Below are 16,148 nucleotides of genomic sequence, written 5' to 3'. Positions count from 1 at the left end.
TTTACAGACAGGGAACTGAGGGACAGGGTAAAGTAAGTCACTTTCCCAAGATCATACATGAAACCTGTCACTCATCTGGGAATTGAACCCAGCTCTCTCATAGCTAAGTTCAATGCATAAACTCAAGTTTATGTGCATTTCCTCTATAAGTACACTGCCTTGTTAATTAGATCAGCTTGCTGAGACCAGCTGCTGCAAGCTCTCTCCGTCCTGAGCACTGATGTGTCCCCCCTGCCCTATGGAAGATGGGGTAAGCGGAGTGCAGGATCAGTTGCAATGTTATCCTGTAATTATTAGTCCTTAAGTGGTGGTATTATTTGACGGTTATTGTTGGGATTTCCATTGTTATTTCCTATTTATCATCTTGCATTTGGGGATGCCTGCCTTACCTCTGAGGTTGTCAGTGCTGCTAACATGTTTAGCATCAGGCACAATGGATGTTTTCTGATTGTTTCCTGGTCTTTTTAAGATTTTTTACGACCATCTGGACATTTGTGATGGCTTTTACACCTTATCTTTTTCTGATGCATGCATTCCTTATTTACACAAACAATTTTTTACAGAAACCTTTAAAGTTATACAGACTTCAGTATTGTATATGTAGCAGAATGCATTGTAAATTAAGCCCTGCTAATTATTATAATTAAAACAATTTACATTGGGGCTTCAGGCCCTTAACATTTTTTAAATTTACTTAATATAGATACAATACAAGATCCTGTCTTACTTACTAAAACCTTAAAACAAATAAATGTATATTTAACTAGAGTGCCTAATTTGTAATACATATAGGAAACCATAGTAGACATTACAACTTATCCTAAAACAAAAAGGTGACTATAATTAGTTACAAGGATTGTTTTGGTCTGCCATTCCTTTCTGCTATTCAAAAAGGGTGGCTCACAGGATGAAATTAAATTATACTTTAATTCTTATGAGACATTATAAAATCCTGCTCCTGCACTATCTGGATTAAAGGTGGCCATCATGCTGGCCAATATTGCCTCAAAGTTGCCTTGCACTCACTAATCTATCTGTAGTCTCTTGTCTTAGATTGTTAGCCCTTTTTGTTCTCTTTGTACAGTGCCTAGCACAATAGGGTCTTGGTCCATGACTAGGGCTTCTAACCACAACAGTGATATAAAAATAAGTATAGATTTGCAAGATTATGATTGTTATAAGTGGTGTATGGTTGAGCGGTCTGAACACAGGATGTGGTACCAATCCTAGCCCTGACACTTAAGGCCTGATGTTGCAAACCCCTCCTCATGCAAATATCCCCATGAAGACAATGGTTTCCTTCCATGTAAAACTGGAGAGCACTTCTTTCACAGGGGTGTTGTGACACTAACTAACCTGATAGCTGCAAACTATTGTTAAGATTAAAAGCAAAATGTGGGTTTGTGTCAGAGTGAACTGACTCCATGCGAGAAATATTTGGGACTTCTATTTTAAATGTCAAACATGCAGGTATGTGCTAAGATACTAATCACACAACGCGAGAGCAATTAATTATTTCCCTACTTATCTAATGCTAACATTTAAAAAAAGTATTATGAAAATGCAGCCACCAAACTTGGGGGGAAAAAGCTATTTAACCTGCTCTCAGTAAAGTACAGTCACTTGTGTTCAATTTTGATGTGATGATTATGTCCATAAATTATTGTTACTTTGGTATTTTATTTATCTTGTCTATTATAAATGGACACTTTTGAGTAAGGAAAATGCATGCTCCCAAATGGTTAATGTTAGCCTGTTCCACTCTTGGCCTCTTGACATCATTCTGGACCAGAAATGAAAGATGAGATGAAATGCCATTCACACAGAGCTCCAGCCCCAGTGGAGGCTGGCCAAAGCCAGTTGCTCAGCCTGAGCTGGCTATTTTTGCAGTAAAGTTGCACAGTGAGCTGAGCTGGGAGGGAAGATCACAGTCCAAGAGCCAATAAAACACTCATTGAGCCAGAGGCGCACTGCACACAGCTGAACTCTGCAAAGAGTCTGTGAGTGAGAGTGAGAGAGAGATTTGTTAAGTATCACAATGAGGGAAATAGTCCACATCCAGGCTGGCCAGTGTGGAAACCAAATTGGAACTAAGGTAAGAGATCTTTTCCTCCTCTAAATAGTATCCTCACTTATTACTTCCTAAGAACTGCATGTAAGGAAATGTAGTTGTTTTTGAAGATAATGTGTTTTGTTGTACAATGGTACCACAGCTGCTTTTTAAGTCCTTCAGCAGCACAACGAAAAGTTCTGCAAAGCAGCAAAGCGTGTCATTGCTTTAGGATGTTTTTATCTTGAGAAATTCTGGGATGAGTAGATTTTCCTCTGATATCTATGGCCCTTTAGAGGGAGTGTTTTTCTCACAACAAAAAGTTTGGACTCTGACTTCTCTCGGGGTCAGTGAAAACAGACCAGAGAGCTGGAAAACCAGCAAAAGTTGCCTCCTTCATGTGACCATAAAAGGCTTTTGAAAAACTACAAGCAATAGCCAAAAAAAAAATTAAATTTAAATTAAAAAAAAATGGAGTAGTGGATCAAAGAAAGAAAAGCAGCAAAAACAAAAGCAACAACCAGTAAAATAGCCCTGCAAACAGTTTGTGATGTTAACCGTTGATTGTGTTTGGTTTTAAACCCTGGGGTAGATCTGCTGCCAGGCTTTTGTCTCTCTCCAACCCCACCCCATCTCCTCTCTGCTGGTCAGGTCAGGGGCAGGGCGGGGCTCAGAGAAGCAGCTCTCAGACATGCCAAGAATCCGGCAGCTGTTAGGGCAAGGCATGCCTCCAAGGGCTTCCCAGTCCCTGCCCAATGTGGGTGGGTTTGGATTATTTTGACGTTGGTAAAAGAAGGAACACAGGGCTGGGTGTTTTTTTTTGGTGAGAACAGATCTGCTCACTTCTTCCTTTAACCAAGTTTCTCTCCCTTTTTCTGTTCCTCCCTAAGTTTTGGGAAGTGATCAGTGATGAACATGGCATCGACCCAACAGGAGGCTACGCTGGTGACTCAGCACTGCAGCTGGAGAGAATCAATGTCTACTATAATGAATCATCCTGTAAGTGTGCTGCCGCCGCCGGAGGAGGTTAGGAGGGGCGAGGAGAGTGATATTCCCTAACTGGGAGAGGAGGCATGTTAAAATGATGAAGAAAGCAAAGGTTTACTCATAGCTTCAGCTACAAAACTTGATTAGACATGTATGCATTGTCTTCCAATCAACCACCCATCCCAACATCTGCTGTGATTCCCTCTCTCTAGGCAGCAGGAAGGAAATGGTGCAAACAGCTCTGAATTTATTTTTTGTTTGCTAGGAGTTTTGCTTGTGAATATATGATTAAGTCATGTAAACGTGATCATCTGACACCACTAAGCAGTTTATAATATGAGCTTGTCCCCAGAGTACACTGACTATGAGTTAGAAAGCTAAGAAAGGTTAGGCCTCAGGAGGTTTGGGAAGTGGTGGTGACTCACTAAGATGGCAGTGTTCCCCGAATGCTGGGAATCAATACCCCAGTATTAGTGGGCACTGTGCTGCTGAAGAGGTTTCCTCCCTATGGGTTGTAAAACCGATATCCGGATCACTTGTGCACATTCAAGATCCCTGGCACTTTTTGCAAATTGTGGGAGTGTATTGTTCTGGACAAATTCCAGATCGGGTAATTCTTTCTACTTAAATTCCCCCTACAGTTACAATTGGGTAAAACATTTTTCACTTCCTGTTATTAACTGTTGTACTGTATAGTGATGATGTGTGCTGTTAAACAGCTGCTGTTTTCCACCTCCCAGAAGTGGCTCCATTTCAGTGGTGGATGCAAGTGGTTCTTTACATTTATAAAATATCTGGGGATTATTTGAATAAAAGATCCTCTAATCATGTAATATATGATAAACTGTTTACCAAGAACATGTAACCTATATTTTCCCAGATAATTGGAAATATGGATATCAACTGGTAGAAGAACAGTTTTTAAAACGTAATTTAGATAGATGACTGGCAAAAAAACAAAGAATTTTAAGTCAGCTGCTAAACCAGAAGTGATTTTTTCCTATAATGTTTGAGACACCTATATAGGAATACAAGTTGTATCAGGATACATGAGCAAGCTAAGAATGTTACATACTATGACATATAATTTGTTCATATATTAAGAAATATAATAGAAGGAACTTAGCCTATTTCAGTATACTAAGGATATCTTTAATTTTTATTGTAGCACAGAAATATGTACCCAGAGCAGTCTTAGTGGACTTGGAGCCAGGAACCATGGACAGTGTGAGATCTGGTCCGTTTGGTCAACTGTTTCGACCTGATAATTTCATCTTTGGTATGTGGATATCATGTTTTCCTTTTAAAACATGTGCTCAATTACCAAGAAATTAACTGTCAAAATGTACTTTGGGATAGAGGGGACAGAAGAACTTACATTTTTTAATTTAAACAGCTGTAAGCAGCCGTTAGTAAAAATAAGTTTGGTAGTTGTTCAATTATCCAAATATCAGCTGTCAAAAAAAACCAAATCAAAACAAAAATCCAAAAGAGGGTCAAACATTGCTCTATTAATTACATTGACAATTTTCTGAATTACACAAACATACTAAAAGTTTCCCATGACTTTCTGATACTCTAAATTGTGCTATATTAATTGAACTTACAGGGTTCCTGTACTTCTATTAAAAGGAAAATTCTGCAGAGGGAAAAAGGGAACTGCTCTCTCTCACAAATTCCACTATTAGTTGGAGCCATAGTTTTATATAAATTCCATGGGCATTAAATTCTTCACTGACCATGGAATTTCTTACTTTTTCAGTAGGTCAGTGAGCAGTATAGTCAGAAATGGAAGAAAAACTGTGTGCAAAGCAGATTACGTGCAACTGCATGCTGGTGTAGTCGTTTTTTTTTCCTAGTAAAATAAGAAACCAGCTCAAAACCAAACAGAACTGTCGCTCTGAAAGCAAACAGGGAGATTCCATCGAGTAAGAATGTTTTCAACTTTATATTTCTGTAGCACCTTCCATCTGAGATTCACCAAGCACTTTGAAACCCTAGTGAATTAAACCTCACAATACCCCCTTTCAAGTTAAAGAGTATTATCACACCCATTTTACAGATGAGGAAACTCAAGCATCTGTAAGTTAAGTGTCCAGGCAGACCTATCAGTAGAACCACTATCTCCTAGCTCTCAGCTCTATGCCTTAACCACAAAACTATTCCCCAAATTATTGTTAGGCTGCAACATACAAATTGGTGTGTTGTGTCAACATACGGAAGGTGTCAAACATAAGCATGGGAAAGATAAATATTAGGCTGGTAGCAGGAAACGAAACAAACCCCAAAACTTTGCAACCGAGCAGGGGAATAAGCTATACACTTTCAAAGACCTTTAAATGTTTAACTGCTTTTGTAACAGTATCCTCATTCCCTTTCCAGACATTAAACTTCCTGGCAATTGAGGTAAAGGGAGTGTGTGTTCCTCTAAAATGCTTTGAAATTTATAGTAAGCAGAGGTGGGTCTGAACCAAAACCACAGTTCCAAACAACCTGAAACTTTGGAAAACTTTGTTTCTGAACCCAGACTTCACAACTGCTCCCTTTTTCAATAGTGGGCCAAACCAAACCCATGAAAATGAAGTCACCTACACTTCTGAAAAGTCTGAATCAGAACTTTGCGGCTTGGAACCATCTCAAAACACAGCAAAATAAATTAAAAACTTCTTGAACAGCCCTCTACCACATTATACTCTCTTCCTGCTAAACTAACAATGAGCTAAAAGCATGTGATCAGTTGGTGTCCCATGCTGGGCCTAATGCCAGCATCAGGCACTGTCCTACAAATCTGGTGAATGGGTGCCTTAGAACGGAAATGGAAACGGAAATCTACCGTGTCAAAAGTCAATAAAGGTCCCCCCCCATCTCTTTATTTATTATCTTATATCTCACAAAGGATTCTGTGGCAGAGGCTGGTGATTCTGTATTTGCTGTATCTCAGACCCATAGTTATAGGGAGAGGTTTGTTCATAAACTCAGCTTTTTGCTTTTTTTTTTTTTTAATCAGAACTTATAGCTGTAGCACATCAAAATGCAAGAGTAGGTCAGTTAAAGTGCATCAAATGCCTTAGATTTCTCTGTGCATGTCGGGCCTGATCCTGCATTCCTTGCACAACCAAAATTTCCACTGAAGTCAGTGGGAGTAAAAGTTTACATTAACAAGCTTATTGGCCTAAAATATGAATAAGCACAAGGAAAATAATTCCTCGTTCATATGAGGCAGCAAGTTTGCTGGCTATAGCATTGGACTGGGATGAGAAGACTAATTTCCCTTCCCAGGTTCCTCATCCAATCTCAATCCTCTTCTCTCCAGTAAATCTCTCTCCTTCTCCTTGCTTCAGTCTCTTTGACTAGCCATTCCCAGTCCCCTGCCCCCCACACCAGCTTGTTGGTAGCTCTTTCTCCTCTCCCCCGCTGGTTCTTAGTCCCAGTCTCCTTGTCCAGCCAGTCCCGGTCACCCGGCCTCCCCCAAGTTCCTTATCTAATCTCAGTGTTATCATCCCTCAGCCCTCCCCGCCCCATTTCCCCTCACTGTCTCCCAGTCTCCTCACCTCCTTCCCCAGCTCCTGGTCTCCTTCTCAAACTAGTCCTAGCCTCTCTGCCCAACCAGTGTAAATCCCAGTTTAGCCACTCCCCCCAGGTTCCAGTCAGTCCCTCTCTCCCCTCCCCTCGCAGTCCCAGTTTCAGCAGGCTCCTTGTTCCAATGTATTCCTTTCCCTCTCCCTAGTCCAGTGTTTGTCCCCTTCGTGTTTGAATCAGTGTCCTCCTCCAAGCTGCCAGTGGGGGGTGTGAGAGTGCACAAGTACCTGCGTGTGCACAGGAGAGACAGGTGCCCTATCAGTTCTGATGCCTGCTCCCACTGTGCCTGGGGGAGTTACAGCACAGGGCTGGAATATGCTCATTACAGGGAGGGTTACACCACAGGGCTGGAACATGCTCATTTGCTCTCTGGAGATGACACATGCACAATATGGTCAGTACTAGGAGCTGAGAGAGATTTGAGCATGTTCAGTGAGGATGGAATTTTCAGATATTTTAGCTGCTAAAAATTAAATAAATCTCTGAGCATATGCAAACTGACTTTTTTCAAAGGCTTATACCCTGGCCAAATGTGGGCAGAGTTTCATGAGGATAGCAAAAAGTGAAATCCTGAGACAAAGGCCACCCCACAGTCAAAGCATGGGAGCACTAGAGCTGTTCAAAGAAAAGATCGCAAGAATTTTTTTTAACACGGGCAAAATAATGTATTTTCCCCTAGCCTCATTCTCAGAAATGGCTGTACAATGTTGGCTGAAATGTTGCAAAAATAATTCAGCCTGGGGCAGACATCCAGTATGGAAAATTTCAGCCCAAACAGTTACAGTTTGGCAAAGTTATAAGCAACTGAAAACTGGGTCTTACAGTGGAAATTGTTCCACAACGTTGATAGTAGGCTCTGTGTTTGACCAGTAGGATCTAACACAATTGTGTTTGGTGGTAAAGTATAATTTACCACAGTCTGTATGAGTAAACTGATGGGCATCTACTTGAGCCTAATAAACTGCAAATTTTCATATCACAGTGTCATAAGCTATAACAATTTATTGAATCTAATGAAAATGTGAAACTGATCATTCAGAATGTTCAAATACAACAAAATATCTTCTAAAGTCCCCAGATTTAATATTCTGTCACAAGAGAGAGCAATTTGTACACTAGTCAACTCCAATATAAATATTTTAAGTAAAACATTAAGTAATGTTTTCTTACAACTTGAGCCTTTTTGTTTTTCCTTATGTGATTTAGTACTGTCATCAGACAATTGCAGTTTAAAAATATACAGCCTTCTGTCAGATGTTTATTTTATAGTAGGTTATGTTTGTTCCCTCTATCCATCCTTTATGAGACCAGTTTTCGTTGCCTTGGATTTATTTACAGGATTAAAATTACAAAATTAAATGAAAAAAATCATGCATTTGTTTGCATTATTTAACTCAAAGCTAAAAAAAAAGTCTCCTATTGATGAGATCATATCTCTGCATTGTTACAGATTTATTGACTCAGTGAGGTAAAATAAGTGTTCCTAAGGTGAAAAGATACCCATAACGATCTACATAAAAGGAGGGAAAATAAGTATAATCTTTGCTATTTAATTTCTTTGTACTGAACAAATCACATGCACCTACCTTTCCTGAGCAATTTGCCTTTTTCTGCTTCATTCCCCATCCATTTCTCTACTTGTGTTTTGCTTCCATTCATGTTTTATCACTATTCCGATCTCTGAGCCATATTCTGCTACCGGGACAATTTTCAGAGAAAGATACTAAACTTAGAATCTTTTGTCAGGATCCGACAAACTACACAGCACAGTAGTATCTGTTTGTTAGATGCTGCCTGATGGGCTGCAGTACGCACAGGGGGTGGTTAGCGCAAGCAGAGCAAGGACAATTTTTATCTTATTCAGTGCTGGGAAGATATTGTTTTGCAGTCTGCACAGCTGGACAGGAAATACAGAACTTCCCACATTCTCAAGAGAGAGGAAGCTATAACAGCGTATAAAACAATGTCTTAGCTAACCAGTAATGGAACAAGGAAACTGAAATTGGTATGGTGAAGTTACAAGATATTTAAACAATACCAAAACCAGCAGTTTAGCTGACCCGATGGTTTGGCAGCGCATCACAGCACATGGACTGGGGCTTAAAACTGGTCATGGACAGTGGATAGATGGTGAAAAGGAGTGGGGCAGAGCTGTGAAAGATGGAAGCTGGGTCTGATTCTGCAGCCATTAGTCATGCTGAGTAGCATTTAATAATAAAACTAGTCCCACTGAGTTCATGGGACTATTCATTAAAGTAGTAAGAGGAGCATAAACACCTGGTCCTCTATTAGCATCTTTTATTATCCAGTTAATAGAACAACACAAACAACACAGGGAAGAGCTCCCATAGCATCCATATTGTAATGGGAGGGGACAATGTGGCATGGAGAGAGAAAATATAAGCTGAGGAAAAGTTGGAGGCCTAATCTTATAGGTTGCTGAGCAGCAATGAGAGGTGCTGAATTCCCTCAGCTCCTACTGAAATTAATGAAAATTGAGGGCACTCAGTACCTGCTAGACATTTTCAGTAACTTGCAAGATCAGGCCTTTGGCCCCTGTTCACACCAACATCGTGATTCAGGCCAGTCACTTAAGTAAAGACGCATAGTTTTGGTTACATCAAGTTAAATATAGCCTTGTATCTTGGCATAAAATCCAGTTTCAGAAGGTCAACTTCATCCTTGAATGAAATTGTATTCCCTGCTTGAAACCAGCAACCACATGAAACACTAACATACTTTAATTTAAAAGATTTGTGTCTATGATTTGGTGGCGTATGCATCATATTCTTTATAAAAAGCGAGCTTTTAAATGTGAACAGATGCTAGCTTTGTGTTTATGGAATAAATTGGATTAGGGGTATTAAAAGCCTCTAAAGCAAAGAATCAACTTTATTTCTAGACCCGTTTTGGAGAAGGCAAAATACAGAGACAAAATTCACTGAATATAAACGAAAGCTACTAGTAACATAAGACAAAATTAAACATTTTAACTCAAATTTTCTTAAAACAGCTTAACAAAACAAGAGAGTTTCTTCAAAGTGAAGCTCAAACCTCCAGTTCTCTATGAAGTGCTGCAATTTTAAAATCTAGGGCCTAATTCTGCATCTCACACAGTCATTTACACCAGTGTAAAGTGAGAAACCTGTGTGTAAAATACTACCAGACGGTGGTAGAGCCATGTTTTGCAAGCAAGGAGGCAATGTATTGATGAATACACTCCTCTTCTTTGTCCCACCGAGCTGGCATTGACCACCCATAATGTACCCCCTGCCCTGGCACTGCAACCCTAATCCCTGCGTGGTGCTGCAAAGGAGGGGTGGGGTTTGGACAATCGGTCTGCCCCATGCTCACCCAGCAGCAGTCACTCCTGTCCTGTGAGGCTGGACCTGGCTCCCCACTCTAGGCATTGCCACACGGTGCCTGGGTTGAAGCCTCACTCAGGCTTGTCAGGGCTACTCCTCCAGAGGTGCGGCCAAGCCAAATGTGAGCGAGTAGCATTGTGACATGGCACTAGGGTTGCCAATTTTGGTTGGACATATTCCTGGAGGTTTCATCACGTAACAATCTTTAATGAAAGATTAATTTTTAATTCCTGGAAACTCCAGGGCAATCCTGGAGGATTGTTAACCCTACATGACACATGGGGTCACAGCACCCTGCGACCCCATGTGCATGTCACAATGCCTGGAATGGGAAGCCCTGCAGGACAGGAACCATCGTTGCTGGGTGAGAGTGGGGCAGACTCAGTCTCCAGCCCTGTGTGAAAAAGTGCCACACATACACCTAAAGATCACGAGTGAGGGGTGTTGATCAACTCCCCCATCCCCACTGCCAGATGAGGATAGTTGTGTTTTGCACTCACTTTGCACTGGAGTCATTGCTGATACAAGATGCAGGCACAAGGCCATGAAAAATAAATTAATGGGCATGGAAACTGAAACACACTCTCTTATGCCTAGAATTGGGCCATCCATATCTGGGATGCCTGGATGAGGCACAATGGGCAAAGCAACATGTGAAACTTGCTCTAAAACTGCCCATTGCTACAACTCTTCTGTGGATCTATAGAGAGGTTCGGTTTCTGAGTTTTTTAATCTGGCACCTTTGTGCTAAAGATCACAAAATATAAATTAAAATGACAAGATTCACACCAGATTAGGACATTAAAAGGAATTTAGGTTTTAAAGCATTTAGGGAAGTATAAAGCAATGCATTCATTATTATTTTTAAATCTTTCAGTGGAAACAGCTTATTTTTAAAAGAATACCATTCCCTCTGTGGAGTCTACAATTCAAATATTGTTCAGCAATGGGAACTAAAAAGTTGAAATTATTAGACATGACCATGAAACAGACTAGCCAATTTTCACTATCCAAGCTGAGAGAAAGTCAGGAAGTAAATTCAACTAAACTTAGTAACTAAAGATAAAGTTCCGTTAATATTTGGAATAATATTTGGAAAACCTAATTTCCTCTTCAGTGTCTGTCAGAAATCACAGCTAGCGTAATTAACAATATGTTTTTGTGTGCTCATTGTCAAAAAATCCCACTAGTAATTCTTCTGTACATATTTGTAAGGAAGACCAGAGAGTATGGTTTACTAGCTCACAAATGTAAAACAATTCATTGTATGTGATTTGAGATCATCAAGCCTCCAACCGTCAAACTCTATCAGTAATATTTTCTTCCTTTATCCTACATTATTTCAGGACAAACAGGTGCAGGAAATAACTGGGCCAAAGGACACTATACAGAAGGAGCAGAGCTGGTAGATTCAGTGCTTGATGTTGTAAGAAAAGAATGTGAACACTGTGATTGCTTGCAAGGATTTCAGCTCACTCATTCCCTTGGAGGAGGAACAGGTTCTGGCATGGGAACACTACTCATCAGCAAAATCCGAGAAGAATATCCTGATAGGATAATGAATACATTTAGTGTCATGCCCTCTCCAAAAGTCTCTGACACAGTGGTGGAGCCTTATAATGCTACACTCTCAGTCCACCAGCTGGTTGAAAACACAGATGAAACCTACTGCATTGATAATGAAGCTTTGTATGATATTTGTTTCCGCACCCTGAAGCTCACCACCCCGACGTATGGAGATTTAAACCATTTGGTGTCCGCTACAATGAGTGGAGTAACTACATCATTGCGTTTTCCAGGCCAGCTAAATGCTGACCTTCGAAAACTGGCAGTAAATATGGTGCCATTCCCACGCCTTCACTTTTTCATGCCAGGGTTTGCTCCTTTGACAGCCCGAGGCAGTCAGCAATACCGAGCACTCACTGTTCCAGAGCTCACTCAACAGATGTTCGATGCCAAAAACATGATGGCAGCCTGTGACCCAAGACATGGACGATACTTAACAGTGGCAACAGTATTCCGAGGTCCCATGTCCATGAAAGAGGTTGATGAGCAGATGCTGGCCATCCAAAACAAGAACAGCAGCTACTTTGTGGAATGGATCCCAAATAATGTCAAAGTGGCAGTTTGTGACATCCCACCCCGTGGCCTCAAGATGGCCTCCACCTTCATTGGCAACAGCACAGCTATTCAAGAGCTCTTCAAAAGGATCTCTGAGCAGTTCTCTGCCATGTTCAGGAGAAAGGCTTTCCTCCATTGGTTTACAGGAGAAGGGATGGATGAGATGGAATTTACAGAAGCAGAAAGCAACATGAATGACCTGGTTTCGGAGTACCAGCAGTACCAAGAAGCTACGGCAAATGATGGAGAGGAAACATTTGAAGATGATGAGGAAGAGATCAATGAATAAAAAAATTCTGTCTTACACACACTAATCTACATCAACATTCTCAAATATGGATTTTTAAAATTAGTCTTGTATATCCATATTTAATCTCCATCCTCCTTTCTTCAAAAAACAGAGAGAGAAAAAAAGTAGCTTGATTCTCAGAGGTGATGAGTTTCCTTCAGCTTCCATTGACTTCAGTGGGAACTGAGGAAGATCAGCACCTCTGAAAATAATGCCACTTTTATATAGGAGGCTAATTTTAGGCATCCAGTTTTAGAATTTTGGCCTAAAAATTTAAATACAGAGATCACTAGATTTGTTTAAATAAACAAAACTTGTCTTCTATGAAAAGTTGTACAAGAGGTAGAATGGGGATGGAAAGTCATTTGAAAATAGGGCTGTCCTGTTTTCATCAACTGTGAACAGTTGCTGCTAACAGCAAAAATCTTATGGGTCTTTGAAGTGTTATTCTGTACTAAATGTATAGTACTTACTTGCCAGGAGCAGAATCTATCATAATAAATAAAAATTTCATCATATTCTTCTCTTTTGTATGGTAAATGTTGACACTGATATTTGACTTCAGACATTTAATAGCAAATCTAAATACAAATGACAAGTATCCTCTTAAGAAGACTGTTTTCAGGAGTCAGTGCTATATTGACATCAAGTGAACTGAGAACCAAAGGTCACTAGCAATGTATTCAGGAATCCTTTACCAATTTGTCCCAGAATGATCACACACAATGTTTATATGAAATTCATGCACAGCACTGCAGAACTTGTGTAAGCTTATCCATCCTATGATTTGAATATAGAAATATTAAAGATAGTAAAAGGGAAGCACGTGTACAAACTAACTCATATGCCTTACATTCCATAAAACTGATTTATTTCAAGTACTTGGAAGAGCTCCAGGGAAAGGCCAAAAGAAAAAAAAAAATCAGAAAACCTAAACTCTAAAAGTTTCAGGAACCTCCTGTTTCTTTCCTTCCCTCTCCCAAAATGCTGTTTGAGCCAAAGTACTACTCAGTACTTAAAGAACTTTAGAAATACTCCAGAAAAATGTAATTTTGTCCCAACATCCATCACTTCTAATAAGATTACAATATTTATTAAGTTGATTTCAGGGAGTCCGACTTTAAAAAAAATAATTAGACAAATAACTGTACTTATGTTATAAACTAAAATTGTCTACTTAGTTTTATCCATATTAAATCTGTACTAATTTAACTTTAATAAATTTAAAATGCCCTATACAACATAGTGACTCCTTGGACTGAAGAATTCAAGGCAAGGTACTAAGTGACTTAGTGCTGAGAAAGGTGGTGTGTCAGTGCGACCAGTCTGGCTTTGGGCTGCCTGTTGCCTTAGTTCCAGGGCCAATCAGCTGCCCCCCACTCTCCACTACATGTAAGCTGCTGATCTGGAAGCCTCGCAGCCATGCCTGAATCTTTTTCAGGGCAGAGTTTTATTTTTCAACATAAAACTTAAGCAAAATATCAAAACAAAAAGCAGTTCCTCTACCCATCATGGGCAATACTCCCAGAGGCTTTTCCTCTTGTCCCTCTCAGCCTGAAAGGACATACCCTTCCCTTCAGTCTCCCACCTGCAGCTGAATTCTCAACCAGTTATAGGCATCACCTGACCTCCTTCCCAGCTGGATCTGAAAAATTGAAGAGGACTGGCTAACTCCTATCCCTTAAAGATGCACGTGGCCCTGTTACAAGTGTATACCCAGATATCCATGGACATTGGATAGGTGTACTTTAAAAGGTCAAGAAAGTGCCAACTGTAGAGCTGGCTATACTCTTTGAAATGATCAATTATGCAAAAGGAAATTAACATATAGCAGGAGATCACAAACTGAGTATACTAGGTTGTATATTGGGGAATATGGTTTTAACACTATATTGAGTGTTAACTAAGAATTACATAAAATTCTAAACATGCTAATGAGGACTTACCTAATATTACACAAACAAAGAGGGGACTCACAGACAAATAAGTTCACTAACGTTGTGGCTGTGATGGCTGTTAGGTTAAAGAAAAAGAGTGGACAAACTTCTTGTGCTCCACAGCCAGAGAGAGTAAGTGCATGCTACTGTACTAACTTGTATGATCTACAGCTACTACTCTTTCTCCTATGTAACTAAGGGTATGTCTGCACTACGGGATTATATCGATTTTACAGAAACCGTTTTTTTAAAACAGATTATATAAAGTCGAGTGCACGCGGCCACACTAAGCACATTAATTCGGCGGTGTGCATCCATGTACTGAGGCTGGTGTCCATTTCTGGAGCATTGCACAGTGGGAAGCTATCCCATAATTCCTGCAGTCTCCCCCGCCCATTAGAATTCTAGGTTGACATCCCAGTGCCTGATGGGACAAAAGACATTATCGCGGGTGGTTCTGGGTACAGCCTCACCCCTCCCTCCGTGAAAGCAGCAGACAACCGTTTCGCGCCTTTTTCCCTGGGTGAACTGGGCAGACGCCATAGCACAGCAAGCATGGACCCTGCTCAGATCAAGACAGCAGTCATGGACGTTGTAAACACCTCATGCATTCTCATGCAGTCTATGCTGAACCAGGACCTGCAAAACCAGGCGAGGAGGAGGCGGCTACAGCAGCGCAGCGATGAGAGTGATGAGGACATGGACACAGAAGTCTCTCAAACCGTGGGTCCCTGCGCTTTGGGGATCCTGCTGGTAATGGGGCAGGTTCTAGCCATGGAACGCCAATTATGGGCCTGGGAAACAAGCACAGACTGGTGGGACCACATAGTTTTGCAGGTTTGGGACAATTCCCAGTGGCTGCGAAACTTTCGCATGCGTAAGGGCACTTTCATGGAACTTTGTGACTTGCTTTCCTCTGCCCTGTAACACCAGAATACCAAGATGAGAGCAGCCCTCACAGTTGAGAAGCGAGTGGCGATAGCCCTCTGGAAGCTTGCAATGCCAGACAGCTACCGGTCAGTCAGGAATCAATTTGGAGTGGGAAAATCTACTGTGGGGGCTGCTGTGATGCAAGTAGCCAAAGCAATAATTAAACTGCTGCTACAAAAGGTTGTGACTCTGGGAAATGTGCAGGTCATAGTGGATGGCTGTGCTGCAATGGGATTCCCTAACTGTGGTGGGGCAATAGATGGAACCCATATCCCTATCTTGGCACCAGAGCACCAGGGCACCCAGTACATAAACCGCAAGGGGTACTTTTCAATGGTGCTGCAAGGATTGGCGGATTACAAGGGACGTTTCACCACCATCCATGTGAGATGGCCGGGGAGGGTTCATGATGCTCATGTCTTCAGGAACACTACTCTGTTTAAATGGCTGCAGCAAGGGAATTACTTCCCAGACCAGAAAATAACAGTTGGGGATGTTGAAATGCCTGTAGTTATCCTGGGGGACCCAGCCTACCCCTTGATGCCATGGCTTATGAAGCCATACACAGGCAGCCTGGACAGTAGTAAGGAGTTGTTCAACTACAGGCTGAGCAAGTGCAGAATGGTGATAGAATGTGTATCTGGTACTTTAAAGGCACACTGGCGCACATTACTGACTCGCTCAGACCTCAGCCAAACCAATATTTAATATTTAATTAACCCTTTGTTATTGCTGCCTGCTGTGTGTTCCACAATCTCTGTGAGAGTAAGGGGGAGACCTTTATGGTGGGGTGGGAGGCTGAGGCAAATCACCTGGCTGCTGATTATGCACAGCCAGACACCAGGGCAATTAGAAGAGCACACCAGGAAGTGGTGCACATCAGAGAAGCT

At 41.1% G+C, this 16,148-nt stretch overlaps 1 protein-coding gene across 1 annotated transcript; it reads left to right on the top strand.

The window, feature by feature from the left end:
- The first annotated feature begins 1,894 nt into the window (after window positions 1-1,894).
- On the top strand, window positions 1,895-14,556 carry TUBB6 (tubulin beta 6 class V). The gene is made up of 4 exons (XM_030552727.1): window positions 1,895-2,095; window positions 2,941-3,049; window positions 4,206-4,316; window positions 11,328-14,556. The coding sequence occupies exons 1-4, from the start codon at window positions 2,039-2,041 to the stop codon at window positions 12,389-12,391; spliced, it is 1,341 nt and encodes a 446-aa protein (XP_030408587.1). The 5' UTR covers window positions 1,895-2,038; the 3' UTR covers window positions 12,392-14,556.
- Window positions 14,557-16,148: the final 1,592 nt, after the last annotated feature.

Source organism: Gopherus evgoodei, chromosome 2 (assembly GCF_007399415.2).
Source record: "Gopherus evgoodei ecotype Sinaloan lineage chromosome 2, rGopEvg1_v1.p, whole genome shotgun sequence".
NCBI lineage: Eukaryota > Metazoa > Chordata > Testudines > Testudinidae > Gopherus > Gopherus evgoodei.
Note: the sequence above shows the minus strand (reverse complement) of the source record. Positions and strands in the feature narration are given on the sequence as shown.

Coding starts and splice junctions, on each gene's coding strand:
- TUBB6 (XM_030552727.1), top strand. CDS start 2,039: ATGAGGGAAATAGTCCACATCCAGGCTGGCCAGTGTGGAAACCAAATT. Junction 3,050..4,205: donor CTACTATAATGAATCATCCT/GTAAGTGTGCTG, acceptor TTTTTATTGTAG/CACAGAAATATGTACCCAGA. Junction 4,317..11,327: donor ACCTGATAATTTCATCTTTG/GTATGTGGATAT, acceptor ACATTATTTCAG/GACAAACAGGTGCAGGAAAT.